Source organism: Melospiza melodia, chromosome 4, assembly GCF_035770615.1.
Source record: "Melospiza melodia melodia isolate bMelMel2 chromosome 4, bMelMel2.pri, whole genome shotgun sequence".
NCBI classification, from domain to species: Eukaryota; Metazoa; Chordata; class Aves; order Passeriformes; family Passerellidae; genus Melospiza; species Melospiza melodia.
The window spans coordinates 63328810-63344841 of record NC_086197.1 but is presented as its reverse complement, the minus strand read 5'-3'; the positions used below and the strand labels follow the sequence as shown (position 1 = coordinate 63344841).

The 16032-nt window shown below is 32.8% G+C and overlaps 1 protein-coding gene across 2 annotated transcripts in view; it reads left to right on the top strand.

The window, feature by feature from the left end:
- LRRIQ1 (leucine rich repeats and IQ motif containing 1) overlaps positions 1-16032 on the top strand; it is a 104544-nt gene that overhangs the window by 10722 nt on the left and 77790 nt on the right. For both annotated transcript variants that reach the window (XM_063154944.1, XM_063154943.1), the window contains exons 10-15: positions 17-167; positions 4027-4220; positions 5138-5265; positions 11363-11436; positions 11731-11824; positions 14521-14697. In XM_063154944.1, coding sequence (XP_063011014.1) covers positions 17-167; positions 4027-4220; positions 5138-5265; positions 11363-11436; positions 11731-11824; positions 14521-14697 — 818 coding nt within the window. The remainder of the gene's footprint in view (positions 1-16; positions 168-4026; positions 4221-5137; positions 5266-11362; positions 11437-11730; positions 11825-14520; positions 14698-16032) is intronic.

Sequence of the window (16032 nt, the reverse complement as noted above, 5' to 3'; positions counted from 1 at the left end):
TTTTCTTTTATTGCAGGACAACAACATTCAGATAATTGACTGTGCAAATCTGGAAAATCTCTGTATTCTCATTCTGAATAAGAACCGTCTTTCATCAGTTTGTGGCTTAGATGGATGCAAAAACCTCCAAAATCTTGAACTTTCCTACAATAAAATCACTCGAATTGGTAAGAAAATGATTCCAATTTGTATAACAATATTTATGCAGTTTATATTCAGAATTTTACACCCCTTGAATTTAGAGCCAGTCAGCTGCTAAGCCCAAAGAGACAGACTTGGCAAAAAACCTTCATCTTAAAGCATGGCTTAGCTACTGCCCTGTATTCCCTCTATATATATATAGGTCTATATATATATATGACAATATAACTATTGTCAGCCAAAGAGAATTAAAATCTTTCTGAAAGGGCCACTCACATTATCTGCACTGAGTCAGCTGGAATATGAGAGTAGGCTGTGTTCAGCTTATCTATAGACATAATGAAAGCAAAGCCTAGCTGTGCAACTGCAGGGAACTCCAGTGTGTTCCTGACTGACACAGTAAGTAGTTATATAGAAATTGTCTTGCCTGTCTTGAGTCTGCTGGACAATAGAAAAATAATTAAAACAATTATTAAGCTCATAGACTAAGCAAATTCACATAAGATTTGTAAATAAGTAGTTCCACTGTTAAATAGCACTATGAACATGGATAATACAGTTCCATGATGAACAGCAAGGGTGTAGCAAACAGAAAATGGGAAAGCTTAAAAAAATCTGTAGATGTAGAAACTTTGATGAAGATATAAATATTTTTGTTAATATATGTAAATGTTAGTACTCATGAAGAAAATTTTTAATACCTGAGAATAAAAGTCCCGGGAAATCAATGTTTACTGTAAAAACGTATCAGTAGTCTAATGAAGAAAAATAAAATTAAATGGTTAAAAGTTTCATCTGTATTTTTGTGGCAAATAGTGCTTGATAAGATTCTTATTCAGATTGATCTTATTTGATAAAAATGTCCGCAAAATTACTGTAAGAATGGCATCATTTTAGTGGATGACATTTAAGAATGTGGCATCAGTGTGGAGTGTGGCAACATCATACAGGCCAAGTGGACTTAAATTCTCCAGTACTTTCTCTTTTGTGCAGAGTGCTGCTACAATTACTGAGTCTCTAATGAATTGAAGTGGGTAAATAAATGTTCACAAAAGTCGTCTTCAAATGTGAGTTATTTTCCTCTCCAGAATTGCTTTGAGGATTTTATGTTAAAACAGATGCATAATACAGGATGTATTTCATATTGAGTAGTTGCACAGAAAGCGTAGAAATGGATTTGTGAGTACAGATAGTTAGCATATCACTCCCATCTCTAAATCTTGCAGGATGTCCCTTAGCAATTCTGGAAGCTCCAGTACTGTGTAGTAAAGCTTATTTACGTTCGTAATATTTACGTTTTAATTACTTATTGCAAGAACTTTCTGGCATATTATGATTTCTCTTTTTATTCTTTTCTCCTGTCATTGAAATATAGCATCAATAGGGGAAAAATTAGAGTTGCCAAAAACCCCTTAAAATAGCAGTAAGAGAAATAGTCTCAATTAGGCTTTTTCCCTTAGGAATACATGATCACAAATTAAGTAATTGTGACAGTAACACACCAAAGTTGAGTGCGTATGCTTGTATTTTGAGGATGAATGCTTTATTTAAAAATTTTCATGCACAAAAAGTAGCATTTTGACTCCAGATTTCAAATAGGCTTCTGTAGGGTGTCTGTACTGCCATAGAGTCCTGGGTAAAACCCTGGCAGCTCGAGGAATAGCAATCCATAACTATGGATGGTCATAAATGCTGCTTTCGATATACACAGAGAGGAATTTCTTTTTCATCAGACACTTTTTTAATTTAGGTTTTGTTGTTTGAGGATTTTATTTTATTTTTTTTTTTCATTTTTATGTTCACTCAGCTTTCCCTCTGTTGTTAGTTGTCTTTGTCACACATAGAAGTGACTTCAGAACTGCATCAATAGCTGAGTCCCTAGCTAGCAGACTTCAGCTGCACTTTGCAAAATGCTGAGAACTTCCATAAAGGTTCTCCTTGAATCTTGCTGAAACCATGTATTTGTCAACAGAATGCTTTTCCTATGGCTGCTATAACTTTTGTTTGTTGCATTGTATGTAAAACATACAATGTCTTCTGGAAATATGCAGAAGACTTTCGTGCTTATACTTAATTTTGCATGTGGTCAGAAGAACCAGTAAAATACCATTTGTTTGTATTACATTATTCTGTCTTGTCTATTTTCGGTGATAATTCCAGAATATTCTGAATGACATTCAGGTGAGGAAGAGTAAAAAAAGGTGATTTGTGCAGCATGCAGAGAAGGAAATTTCCAGATTCTATTTTATCTTCTTGCCTTTTCTTATTGTGTGTGCAGTCTCTCTTCTTGGTCCCACTCCAGGCTCATAGAGTGCTTTTAAAGTTTCCAGTGCTGCTAAACTGAACTTAAACGAATTTAAGCTTAAGGTAACTTAAGCTGCTCTTAAGAGGAAGTCTTGGGAGCAAACACACGAAAACGCGAAAGTGTTTCTGAGACCACTAGATGGTGCTGATTCCTTTTTTATTTTCATCCAAGCATGAAAGAAAAACACAGATCAGGATCTTGCAGACCGGGTGTTATGTCATGGACATGTTTGAAACTTTTCAGAATAATTAAAGATTTGTATATTTATTTGCTAAAGCACACTTTTGAAGTCACATTATAGAACATGTGTGTTATATTTAAGATGATACCACTTTAATGTCAGATAATTGCATTCTTTTCACTAAATGTTTTCCATTTTTAAAATAAAATTATTGGAACACCTATATTGGGAATTTTTAAAAATTTACTGGTTTTTTGGTATTTAATGCTTTGCTTCAGTTTTCTCCTTATCATTAGTTTTCATTTTTAATTCCTCTTCTGTAATCTCAATACTCTATGGTGCAAACTGATATCTGGTTTCTAATTTTTTGTGAAATAAAATATATAATCATAGTTTGTTGTTTTTTGTTTTTTTTTTTTTTTTTCCAGTTGACAGTCACAAAGAGATTCACTACTGTGAATCCAGCTAATTCAGATTCCTTTGGGGAACTTGTGAAATTTTGGGTGAGATAAAGATGCGACACAGTGTTCCCTCAAATAATCCTAAATTAACTAAATTATCAAAGAATACATGAAACAGATGTAAAATCAGAAATTCCTTATTTTAGATATGGTTTGTGAAGGGTATCCCTTCAAAGGCATTTTTAATACAGAGATACAGAAAAGCTGCTTGGACCTGCAGCAAGTTAGATGGATCAGTGCCATTGCATGTGTAAGCCTGTGGGAAGACAATGTAATTTTTGCTGTTGTAAGGATAATTTTAGTTACATTATGTGAGAGAAACAGATGCTCATCAGAATTCCTTTGCATTTCTTTGTGTGTAGAGATAGCATGCTCTTTAATGTAGATGGCAGAAGTAAATTTCTTGAGTGGAATGGCTACAGTAGCATAGCTTTATTCTTAAAGGCACTAAATTTTATTTATAAATTTTGTTGTTAAATTTGATATTGGCCTGGGTCTTAGTACAGCTTTTTCTAACCTTGCTAATAAACTTCAAAAAAAACTTTAAAAATTAAATAATAAAAACTAACTTTTAAACATAGGGTTTTCATTCTAATGGATGATTTTAAGAGGGCTGTTAGCATTTCACAGGGTTCAGAGCAGCTGTAAAGTGGTTAAAGCATAGTAAGTACAGTTTATCACTAAGAGAATATTCTCTTCCAATGGAAGTACCAAAGAGATTATGAACTGTTATTATTGCTTGATTAAGAGCATCAGAGACTTGTGAACCATATGTGCTGTATATGTGATTGGGTCAAAATACAGTAATTCATTTTAAACCCTATAAAGAAGTAATATTAATTATTATGTCAGAGAATGTACAGAAAATTCAGAGTTTACTTAATACTTGAATGACAAAAGATTTTTATTTCATCATGTCTTAAATCTTGAATTTTCAGGTGGTCTGGAGTCACTGAAAAATCTTCAACAATTAATTGTGGACCATAATCAGTTGATCAGCACAAAAGGTCTTTGTGAGGCACCTACTCTCATTCATCTAGACTGCTCTTACAATTACCTTGCACAAGTTGAAGGCATTGAGAATTGTGGCCTACTTCAAGTTCTGAAGTTGCAAGGCAATAATCTCCAGGAGGTAAAAGCTTTGAATTTAGTGGCTGTGGTGCATATGTCTTTGCTAACAGTCATATTCTTCAGCATTTCTGAGTGGGTGCTCTTTGATTGGTGTGGGATATTTCATGCTCCTAGGTAAGATTTTTTTTCTCCTTAGCAGGGGGTGATTTTTCAAAGATACAAATGACTAGCAGTTAATTGTTTTCTTACTCCCAAATCCTTGAAAAATTGGACTCTCAGTGATTATGGTTCTTCCATCATTTATAGCATTTGTTTTTTTTCTAGTTATGGTTCTGATTTTGTTTATAATGTAAGAAAATATTATTATTTCTTGTAGGTCTTGTTATAATAGGAAGATAATTATATCAGGCCAGTAATAAGGATATAATTGTCATTACATATAAGTAATTGCTCCTTACTGTTACTTGTATATAATGATAATATTATTATCAACCTGATGATAATTATACTTATTTAATGTATGTTAATTCTACGAAACTTGAAATTTGTGCTGCAGCATTTAAAATAGCAAAGTTGTTTGCTAAACATATGCTTCATCATATTTACTCACAGATATTCTCTTATGAATTCAAGAGATGAAAAGCATTGTCAATAAGCAGCAAACAACTAAATAAATAAATAAATAAAATTAATAAAATAGTAAGGTTGTGACTCTTGGGCTCTTGAATTTCTTTTTCTTCTCTAATTATTTATATTAGCTGTTCGGGTGTGATAGAAGACATTAAAAAGTGTTTGCCACCTGATATATAGAGATTATGTGCGACAACTGGTACATACATAATAAGGAAATGATACATATATCCAAAATGTCAGTTTTTCTTGTATTTAGTAATGATTTATGAAAAGCATCTGGTAAGCATTCCATTGTTGTTTCTCTAATTTATACTAGTCTTAAATAACCATCTCATTTCTATTTAGGTTCCAAGGCTGGAAAATCATGTTCTCTTAAGAGAACTATATTTGGATGACAATAGCATTTCTTCTATGAGAATGCTTTCTTTGTATTGGTTGCCTCTATTGCAGATTCTTTTGCTGTCTCAAAATAGGTAAGTGAGAAACATTCTTCCACTTACAGAACTGATCCAGAGGAATTTACTAACATAACACTTGTCTGAAAAGTATAATTCTCAGTATGGGTGAAATTTCACCATCTTTTTGGGATATTCTTTAAAAATAAAAATATGTGGTTGGCATGTAATTACATTGGCTACCTCTATCTAAAAAAATTTGAAACAGCATTAACTATGTAATTTTTTTTCTCTTGGATATTATGTGAAAATAATTCTTGAGCATTGTGGCATTATTAAAACCATGGTGGGTTTCTTTCTTTCTTTAGCAATTGTTGCTAGAGTATGTCTGTCAAACTTCATATTTCACAGCTAGCTTATTCAAAACAGACTTTGAAGGCTAAGTTAAGGGCAAGTACTAGAGTTAAAAAGGCCAAATAAAAATGTTTTTTATTTTACATACATATGTTAATACCCTCCAAAACAAGTATATTTGCTTTAATTTTTCACTCTTATGGTTCTGCTTAAAAGGTATAAAATAAAGAAGAATCAAGACAAGCAGCATAAAACTGGTTCATGCCCTCAAGTACTCTGTAATTAGTTTTCTGTTTGTTTTCTAAGATAATCTATTCATCTTTAGAAGTTGAATAACCAGATATCCTGGATTTAAAATCTTATTTTCCCCACCCCCACTTTTTTCTATTTAAATTCTGCTAAAAAAGATATACAAGATTTATTACAGTTTGCAATATGTTAATAGGAAAATTAATTTTTAAATAATATCCATTTTTTTTCTATACTGTGATAATTTTGTTCTGGATAAGACTGATCTCAGCTTAACAAACAGAATACTACCTACCATATATAGAAGTACACTCTCAACTATTTACTTCACTCTCCTGTTAGTGAATAGATTTAAAGGGTGATTCATCTGCCATTTTTGGCTGTTTGCTTTGAGACTAATCATAGCCTAAAAGTGCCTGTTCATCTTCATTGACTGCTAAAAAAATCAAAATGACCACTCCATGTGTAGGTGTCTACATCTGAACAAAAATGTTGCATCCTATGTAACATTTAGTTCAGCACAGCCAATTGTGTCTGGGAGCCTGTGGGAAAAAGGATGTATAGGACTGAGTCTTGTTATTATAAGCAATGCCCTTCATGGAAATTGAATATTATTTAAGTATATACAACCTATATTTTTATATAACTTTTCAGATTGTTTTCATAACATCTCTAGTGAAGTACTATTCATTGAGACTCTTGGATGTAAATAAAATATCTACAGAATCTAATCTTCAAGTTCCTGATCAGGCTTCTGGGGTTTGGGATTTTTTTTGTTCCCTTATTAATTCTTCTAGAGTTTGGAGAAAGTGCTTCCTGCCTGTGATTAAGCAAGAGCATTATATGCTAAGCATTAGGTTTTGAGTCACGCTGCTTGATTAAATTCTTGGTTTTTGCTATCTTTTTTCCTTGTCCTGTTTAGCTTCTTTGTGGATAACGTGGCTCTATATTGTAGTTTCCTCTTCTTCCTCCAGTGTAGATATCCTGTGTGTAATAAAGTGTTTGCAAAACTCCTTGAAGTTCTCACGTGCTTGCTAGGGACTTGCAAGCACAGTTTCAGGGATAGCTCAAATGCAGCCTCTGGCTTTAGGTTGTGCTGGACTGGCCATGTAGATTACCTTAAGTCATTTGTCTATCCCATCATCTTAGAGTTTTTTAAGTCCATTGTAGTGTACTTGCTCTGGTTTTCCAGTAGCCAAGCAGAGATGCAGTGTTTGATCTGCCGAGTTCCTTTTGCTCAGCTGTGAGACAGGACATATTTTTGCATCAACAGACTGGATGTGCTGAAAATAAGTATACATCTTGGCCTCAAACAATTCCCCTTCTTTCCCTGATCTATCTATAGCTTATGTAAAATCTTTGTGACAAACAGGACAAGATAGCCTTAAATCCATATTAAAAGCCTCAAAATTCCTGGCATTTCAGTAGCCTGCTCTGTTATACTCACTTTATGTACACTTATAAGCAGCTCCATATGTGTGTGCTATAGCATAAGTAACTTGATGTTCTATAGAAACAGCGAATGTAATGGAGTAAGCTGTTGAAAGAAAAGCTGTTTCTTTACTTTTATCCTACAGCCAGTGCAATTTTGTGAATTTTTTCCAAGTGTGCACTGAGTGCCACTTCCTCTTTGCTGATTGCAGGAAGCCAATATAATGATAATGCTATGAATCTGTATTCTTTCTGAAAGTGAAATGCTGTGAAAAGAAAATTCTTACACGAATTTACAGGACATTTTTATTCCCGAGATGCTTTGTCTGCATCATAAACCAGGAATTGTCAAAGGTAAAACTCCAAAAATCATTTGGTTTAAATTGTTTTAAACCTACAGTCCAACAAGAAACTAAAACAGGTAATGACTAACTCCTTCAAATAGAAAAAAGACAGCTATTTCACCACTGCTGCTTTTATTGAGTGTTTTATTGTGGCTTTTATATATAAACCATATTCTTGATCAATGCACAATTGACCAAAGACAATGATGAATATCCTCTTGACTTGGTTTCTGCAGAGCTGGGACCATGAAGATCCATGCTCTATTTTATAGCAGCTAAGGACACAACTGTCAATTTAGTTTAAGTTTTCTTCTGTTGTGTATAAAGACTTTGGTACAGGAGAAAACAGCCTTTTCCTTGTGTAAAATTAATAAATTTTTAATATGTGTTCAGAGTGCATGTGGCATTTATATTTACATGGAATCCCATTTTATTATGCAACCCACTAGTTAATGTCTTTTTCATTTAAAAGCTTTACAGTGAGACGCTAAACATGCTGTTCTGGTACCATTTTTGTTCAGCTTTTAGACAAAAATAGAAAAAATCCCTCTTAACATTTCTAGTTTAATGTAGTATTAATAAGACAAAATTCTTATTTTTTTTTTCCTATCACTTGCTTTTCACTAAGATAACCTAAGGGAGATAGATAAAAATTTAATATTTACAAAAATGCAGTCATCTGCAAAAGTTCCTTTTTATTTTGGGAAAATGTTTTGGCCCAAATCAAATTTGTTGTGAGCATGTTGCTCCCATGTTTTTGCAGCTAGATGCATATTATTCCTAAAAAGCTTATATTAGAAACGCTAGAAAGTTAGTTCTTTCTTAGGATGCATTGTTCTCTCAAGTTAAATATATATGGTATCTGTGTTTTTAACTGAATTTCTCAGATATGAGTTCTTTGCAAGTTCCTTGTTTTGAAAATGTGTCCACTTTTCCAGAATTATCATTGCCAATCTAAATGTCATTGGATGTTGAAATAAATCATTCATGAAAAAAGCTATAAAAGGTATATAGTGGTTTTCTCCATCCTATCCTTACCACACTAGATTTTTAAAAAATAATTTTCAGTAATTCTTTGCTGGTGATAAGTTTATCTTTAAGTATGTGGCATCATGGATAATGTATTGAAGTACTGTCTGCTAGAGTATTCAAGAAGCTAAGTGGCTACCTGACAGATTTCCTATATTCTGTATATTTGCTGCTTATAAATATGGTGATTATTGCAAACTGGACTGCCTTTATTTTAAGGAATGAAAAAGCAATCTGGTCTTTACCTAAAGATCTAGATTATGATAAATTTATTTTAGTTATTTTGCCTTGCTTCCTGCTAACCGCTTATTAACATCAATGCTAATTTTTCTGGGGAAAAGCAGTTGCACAGCAGGATTTGACCATCTTGAGCAGTAACTGCTATTCATGTTCAGAAATACAATCTTTATTTTCTGTGATGCATTCTTGCAACTATTCTTAAACCTTGTTTTCTGATATAGCCACATAAACTACATAAACTCTATCTCTGACTGTTCTGCTAGTGCCTTAAATGGGAACAGAAAAAGGAAGCTATAGCTTGCTTTTTTGTGAATATCTTTTACTTTTGTGTCTTCTTTGTAATTTATATCTCTCTTATGCCCAGGGCTAATGTGACAAGGTCAAGTAGTATTAAGTTTTCAGTAATGTCCTTTGTCTTTCTGGTTTGAATTTTCTTAGGAAAAAAATTAACAAAGAATGTCGGTAAAGGGAAAGCTATAGAATGACGAGAAATGTTTTAACTCTCATAATGCCAACGGCAGGCAAGGACAGTCCAGTAGACAATTTCTAATTCACCACAGCATATGCTGAAAAAGATCCAGAGAACTCATTATAAATAAAAACCCTGCATTATCTTTTGTCCCTTATGCGTTTGTTTTCTGAATATATTAATCTATGACTATTCATGAATTTTCGGTTTTTGCAGCCATACTATTAGCCAGTAACATCTATGATTATATTTGCTACGAATATTAAATATACTTATGTATACTTATACATATATAAATGTACTTATGTAATATGATGAGAAACTAAAGTGCTGAAATTTGTATTACTGTATATACAGATCTACTTATAAGGCTTCATGCTTTATAGAGTCAATACTTGTAATTGTTGTTTGATTCCATGGAAAGCTTCCATACCATGAAGGAAATAGAACTAAGTAGGGTTAGAACCAGGACAACTTTACAATGTAGTTTGAGAAATAAATGGAAGTACAGTGAGTTGTCTTTGCATCTGTTGCGTCTGTTTCTCTGAATTTACTCTTAAAATGTTATGCTGTCGTATAAAAATACTTCTCAACTGAATGTGGAAACTAGTTTTTTTTTCCCGTTTTAAATTTGGTTGTATTTTCAATGAGATTAAATAATCTATAAACAACATTTAGTTAATAATTAGTGCACCAGAGTAAAATTCAGCTCTGCCTTTCAGTCGTAAAGCCTGTGCTGGAAACACAGTGTAGTTGTACCTTTCAGCAACAAAGACACATTTTTGTCCCTCAGTAGTTTTGAGTACATTTCATTTTTTGTAGGGTCATATTTTTAAAAAAATTCTGATTTATACCTTTTAAAGGCACTACACTCTCAGAAAATACTACTTTCAGTTAAAATTGGCAGTCAAAATCTGACCACATACAGTGCCATTTCTGTTACCATTCTCCTGTTATGCTAGGGCCTTGCCATTTACAGGGATGAAACATGTCACCTAAACATGTATTTCTTTAAAAAATGTATAGCTGATGTACCACGTGCTTAAGCATTCTAGTTGTAGTTGATAACTGGTATTCTTTGCATCTTGATTTTTACCTTTTCCTGCCTCTTTCATATTCCACATAAACTAAGATAAACTTTAATCTGAATGTTAATATTTGGCAATAGCCTGGCAGCTGAACAAACCATACAACATTTATTCTTGCATCAGTGGAAGTTTGTAAGCAAAGAAATAGTACTGAGCCTTAATCCTTTAGTGGTAGCTATAGCACACATCTTACAGTCCCAATCCCTTCGTATAGAGGAATGTCAGATCAATTTCTTTACTCTTCAATACTGCAAACAAGAATTTTGTCCTGTCTGTAGAACTGCAGTCTGCAACCTGCAGTACTGCTTGGCTGCATTATTACACAAGAGAAGCTCTGATAATACAAGAAGAGCAATTCCGTAACCAATTCCATAACTGTCTCAGTAATCAGCACCTATTTGACACAATCTGACAAGTAGTAAGACAGAGGAAGCACTAAAAATATAATACAGGATAGTGCAGCCTTGACCTCTTGAAAAAGACATCCATAGCAACAGTTATGCTAGTTTTAGGATCTAAGAAGAAATGTGCTGACTGGAGGAGAGAAACAACCTGATAAGGAGTTTGAGCAATGAGCAATGAGGAAAGAAGCCAAGCATTTTTTTTTCTCCAGAATCAGGACCTTCTATTAGTACCATTCTAGTTATAGTGCCTAAAGATAAGCCGGCTGACTTGTGTAAATTTTATAAGTCTTCAGATATTCAGCACTAAATGCAGGGAACAGAATGAAATATTTATCAGATGAAAAAACCATTTATGAGAAAGTATTAAAAACTGAGGTGCTGAGAAAACTAAGAAATATTTTCAGGTTAAAATTTCAGTAGTTAGTCCTAGCACCTTGGATAGATAAATGGGCATTTTCTTACATAAATAAGTAAATTGTCATACCTGCAAAAGATTCTGGTGCCTTTCTGTTTATGAACTGCTGCTTAAATTAAATTTTTAAAATATCTTTTCTGTTTTGTTCTTAGATTAACTGACCTTGTGCCTTTAAATTCATTTGTATTTTTGGAAAAGCTAGATATCAAAAATAACTGCTTGTCGGGTGAGTTGTCTTAAAAAAAAAGAAACCAAATCAAATAAGAACTTCTTAGTTGAATTATAAACTGATTTGAATGTGACTGTCCTATGTATTTATAAGACACATTTATGTGTAAAATATACAAATATTTTCCAAACATGAATGTTATAGATAATAATTAAAACTATACTGTATAGATAGCAGTCTTGCTTTTAGGACTGCATGATGTTGGTACATTTTACATTCATGTAAGAATTTATGGGAAATAAGATGATTCTGCATTCAGACATATTTTGGTTTCTTTCTGCTATACTACAGATCTTAAAGATGTCCATACATGGTTTAGTGGCTGCAATAAACTAAAGGAGTTGTCATTGAGTGGGAATCCTCTTCTCCAAGAAAAGAACTGGAGGTAAGAAAAATACTATAATTTGCTAAATCAAAAAATCAAAATCAGACAACAGATAGTTGTATGTACCTAAGTTAAATAGTAGAAGCACTCCCACATATTGTCTGAAGAGTCTCAATGCTGTGACAGGTTCACATTGAGCATAGCTAGTGAAGGAGTAGTGTCTGTTAGAAGAAAAAGTCAGGGTGAGTGTTTGATTTTTCCTTAGTAGTTGAAAATTCACCTTTTTTATGCTTCTCCAAATTCCTTATCTCTACATCAAAAAATGTATTGCCCTTATAATTATGAAAGAGATATAAAAGTAATGCTGTCATTTTCTCTTCAGTATTGCCTGGAATCATGATCCAAAAAGTTAAAGAGCTAGTCCTAGAGACTATGATATGTCTCTATATAAAAAATGAGTAAGGTGGAAAGGAAACCTGACATACAAAATGATATGCAGTTGCCATGATTCCTGAAATGAGTAGTTACGTAGCTTTGTAAGCCATAGGAGTAAAATACCAAATTAATAGGTTTTTTGTGTATTTTTTTTTTTTTTGCGTATTAGACATAGTACTTGAGGTGTGTCCTCACTAGTGCCAAGTACAGGGGCATGATCACTGCCCTGATCCTGCTGGCCACACTAAAACCTAAAAAACCAAAACCACCCTTACATTCACATATTCCATTTGAAGATTTTTGTACAAATTTAAGATTACTAATTAAAAGAAAAACTCAACTATTTCAAGCTGTTAGTTAGAAGTGTTTGAGTACTTTAAAAGATAGCTGTGCAAGTACGTCTTGGTTGGTTTGTTTAATTTTTTAATGAACAGACTTATTTGCACCCTATGGTTCCTGCCAGTAATTTAATTCATAAAATTCTGTGACTGTGACAATGTTTTAAATTTCCATTTCCATTGTTTGAATTCCCACTCTTACAAAACTAAGTGCTATTTCACTTGTAACCTAGAGGGAAAAGCTCTCTGAATTTCAATTTAGCTATGAGAACTGACACTTTTGGTTGCTTAAACCAAAGACCTTTTATGATTAGACAAGAGATTAATTTGTCTAAAGGATTTAAAGTAGGGGATACTATGAAATATGGATTTGCTGAATACAGCATTGACTGTACTTCAGACAATATGTTCCAGTGAACTTTACATAACCCCTTGATACCAACAAAGGAATTAGTTGTAAAATTTCCCAATCGCTTTCAAACTTTCTTGTCCAGCCAGTGATAACACCAACAAAAGTGAAGTAGTAAGAAATCTCTTTCTGAAAATTAAACCCTGAGATCAGTCTGAGCACTCCCAGGGGAATATGTTTCAATGCTGTAATGATTAATAGAGCCTCTTAAGTGACAGAATATTCACCAGGAAGTTTTCACTAAATGAAATATTGACTCAGCCGTTCACCAGGAGAAACCCAGATGGAAAAATGAGTGTTGAGATTCCGCAGCTCTAAGAGACAAAGCTTCCTTCACTGATGAACTTTGATATGTCACTGTTTTGGTGTATTGCTATTCAACATCAGCTTTGGTAATTTCTCTCTATGTTCAGGAACTGTTGATCTAATTCCATAATTTTATTTCAGACGTACTTGAGATGGTCTTAGCCTTCATTAATGGGCAGTAGAGAAGGAAAGTTTTCTATTAGCAAAAACTGATATTCTGTTATTTGGAATATTATAACTTTCTCTGTTTTTAAACTTAGATTTTCTGTGATTTTAAACTTAGTGTATGTTGTCTCAGCTCAGTAGTAATCCTTTACTTTCACAGGGAATAGTCAGGGAGTTCCAAAGTTTTGAAAACAATACTATCTTTTTCAGTAATAGGGGGATTTACAGCCTACAATTAGTATTCTTTCAAGAGTTTGTGTTACTTAAAACTGAGTTAAGGAAAATATTGAGTGTTGATATAATTTTACAGTCTTCAAACTTTCAACGACTTTGGTCTGGTACAAGAAATATGTGGAACAAGATTGCAGTACCAGTTTACATCTCTTGGTAACATAAACAAAACCTCACTGATGATACATTTTTAATATTTTTTTAAAGTTTCTCATATGTATTTTTTGTTACATCAGTGGCCACAGCTGTCATTTTTATAGCAAGGAAATTTCATCTTTGCTCTCATTCCTTTCCCTGACCCAAATACCCTTGTTTTTTTTTTTCCTGTCAGTACCAAATAGCATGTCAGTATATGTATATGTGAATGATAAAGGGAGTAGAATTAGTAAGGTTTAGTATTTTGTGCAGTTTTAAAATTTAAGCTCTGTGATGTGTCAACAAAATCAGACTCTATCTTTATCCTATGCTTTAGTTTGCTGTGTTGCCAACCAATCAAATGAATTACAGGTCCCTATACACAAATGTGTCAGATTTTCCCATTAAGGTTTGTGTAGGTAAAATTTTAGCTCTAGTGATTTGAGATTGGTGCCATTGACCTTCTTGGTGTCAGTATTAGTATTTCAGCAGTGTTCATTATACCAATGAAGTATTAAGAAGTCTTGCTATATTCTGTGTTTTATTCTTTATATTATTCTTTAGTTTAAGTATAAATTCTTAGTTAATATGTTAACATATGAAATAAGGACAAATACGTGCAGTCATTTAGAGGACTGTCTTCATGTTCTGTATTTGTTATATGATTTTTATCAACAAAATGGGTGTTTTAGCATAAGGATTTTTTCAAAAATCTAATTAATATTTTTTTTCCTAAGGTCTTCCATGTTGGAGGTCCTTCCTAGTTTACAGTTGCTTGATGGTGAAATCTTAACCCATCATACTTCACCCACAACTGAAAAAGTCAAAGCATCAGAATTGGGAGCTTTTCTGGAACTTTGTCAAGCTCAAATTGAAGAAACTACTCAACTGAAAAAAAAAGCTGCTGTATTGGAGTACGTATTTATGTGAATATAAATTACATTCAGAAACATTTCTTTATGTATTGTTACTGAAGTTCTTGTTGGTGTGTGAATTTTACTTAGGGTTTTTGCCAGTAAATGTATTGGGATAAGAAAGAGATTAGAATCATTGACTTTAGAGCAAAATTTGTTTTAGACTTTAGAGCAAAATTTGTTTTAGACAGATATTAAATTATGAAGGCCTTGAGTTTTGTTTCTCTAAATTTGAGAAAACAGGTGGATCAAAGCCTGCAGTGAGTAGTAGTTGAATGAATTCATACATGCAACATAGTACAGTGCTATGCAGGAATTGTAGTTTAAATCCTGAAAGCTGAATAATCATATTAACATGATTTCCAAATTTAACTTAATCAAGTCTAATTTGGCTGTTGGTACAATATGCTCTATTTTTATTTCTGTATTTGTTTTCCATGTGTATGTTATTCACATTATTTATTTGCAATTATTTAGAAATAATTTTTATTTTAATAAATTTTTTATTTAATAAATAATGTTTTAATTTTTTGTAATATCTGAATATCTCAAACTTCTCATTTCTGCACTTGGTAATATTGCATGGTTTGTTTCTTTCGTAGTTCCTTTTCATTTGCTAGAAGGTTCACAAAATCCTTATAGTCCTTTGAATATCCAACTTATGTTTTAATTTTTGGAAAAGTAGTTTTCTTGATTCTGCCAGGTACTGAACATTAGCCCAGAGCAGGTGAAGCACATGCTGTTTTACATTGTTTTGTTTTAAACCTTGCCTTGCATACTTTGGTGGCTCAGGAAAAGTATGCACATTTTTTTCAGAATCTGGCTATTTTCTGTTTGCATGTAAGCCTGTATATTCATGGTATGTTGTTATTAGCTAGAAGTTTATTACATTGTGGTATTAGTGCAGCTTTAACTAAGCTGCAATAAAATCTTCATAGCTCAGAATCAGATTAACTTGAAAAGAGGTTTGTATTAAGAAGTAGATTGAAATTAGTTGGGAGAAATTATATAGTGCATTTTTCTATGACAGATGTAATGTGTAAGTGGTTCCTAAGAATCATATGTTTCTCCATTAAACCATTGAGATATGTCTCCTCCACTTCTGTGATTTTTGGCTTTGGGCTTGTAGGTGGGAAGCTGATATTTCCTAATCTATTTACCATCCTGAAATAGTGTTCTCTCCTTCCTTTTTTATAAAAGAAAATAAGGCTCTCCTTTTCTGAGAGAGACTGAGAAAATTTTTCCATGTCTGATATTTAGACATTTAATCATTATCCTTTTGCAGAAAAAAAAAGTTTATAATTAGGATATGACTTGTGAGCAAACTGTAGTAAA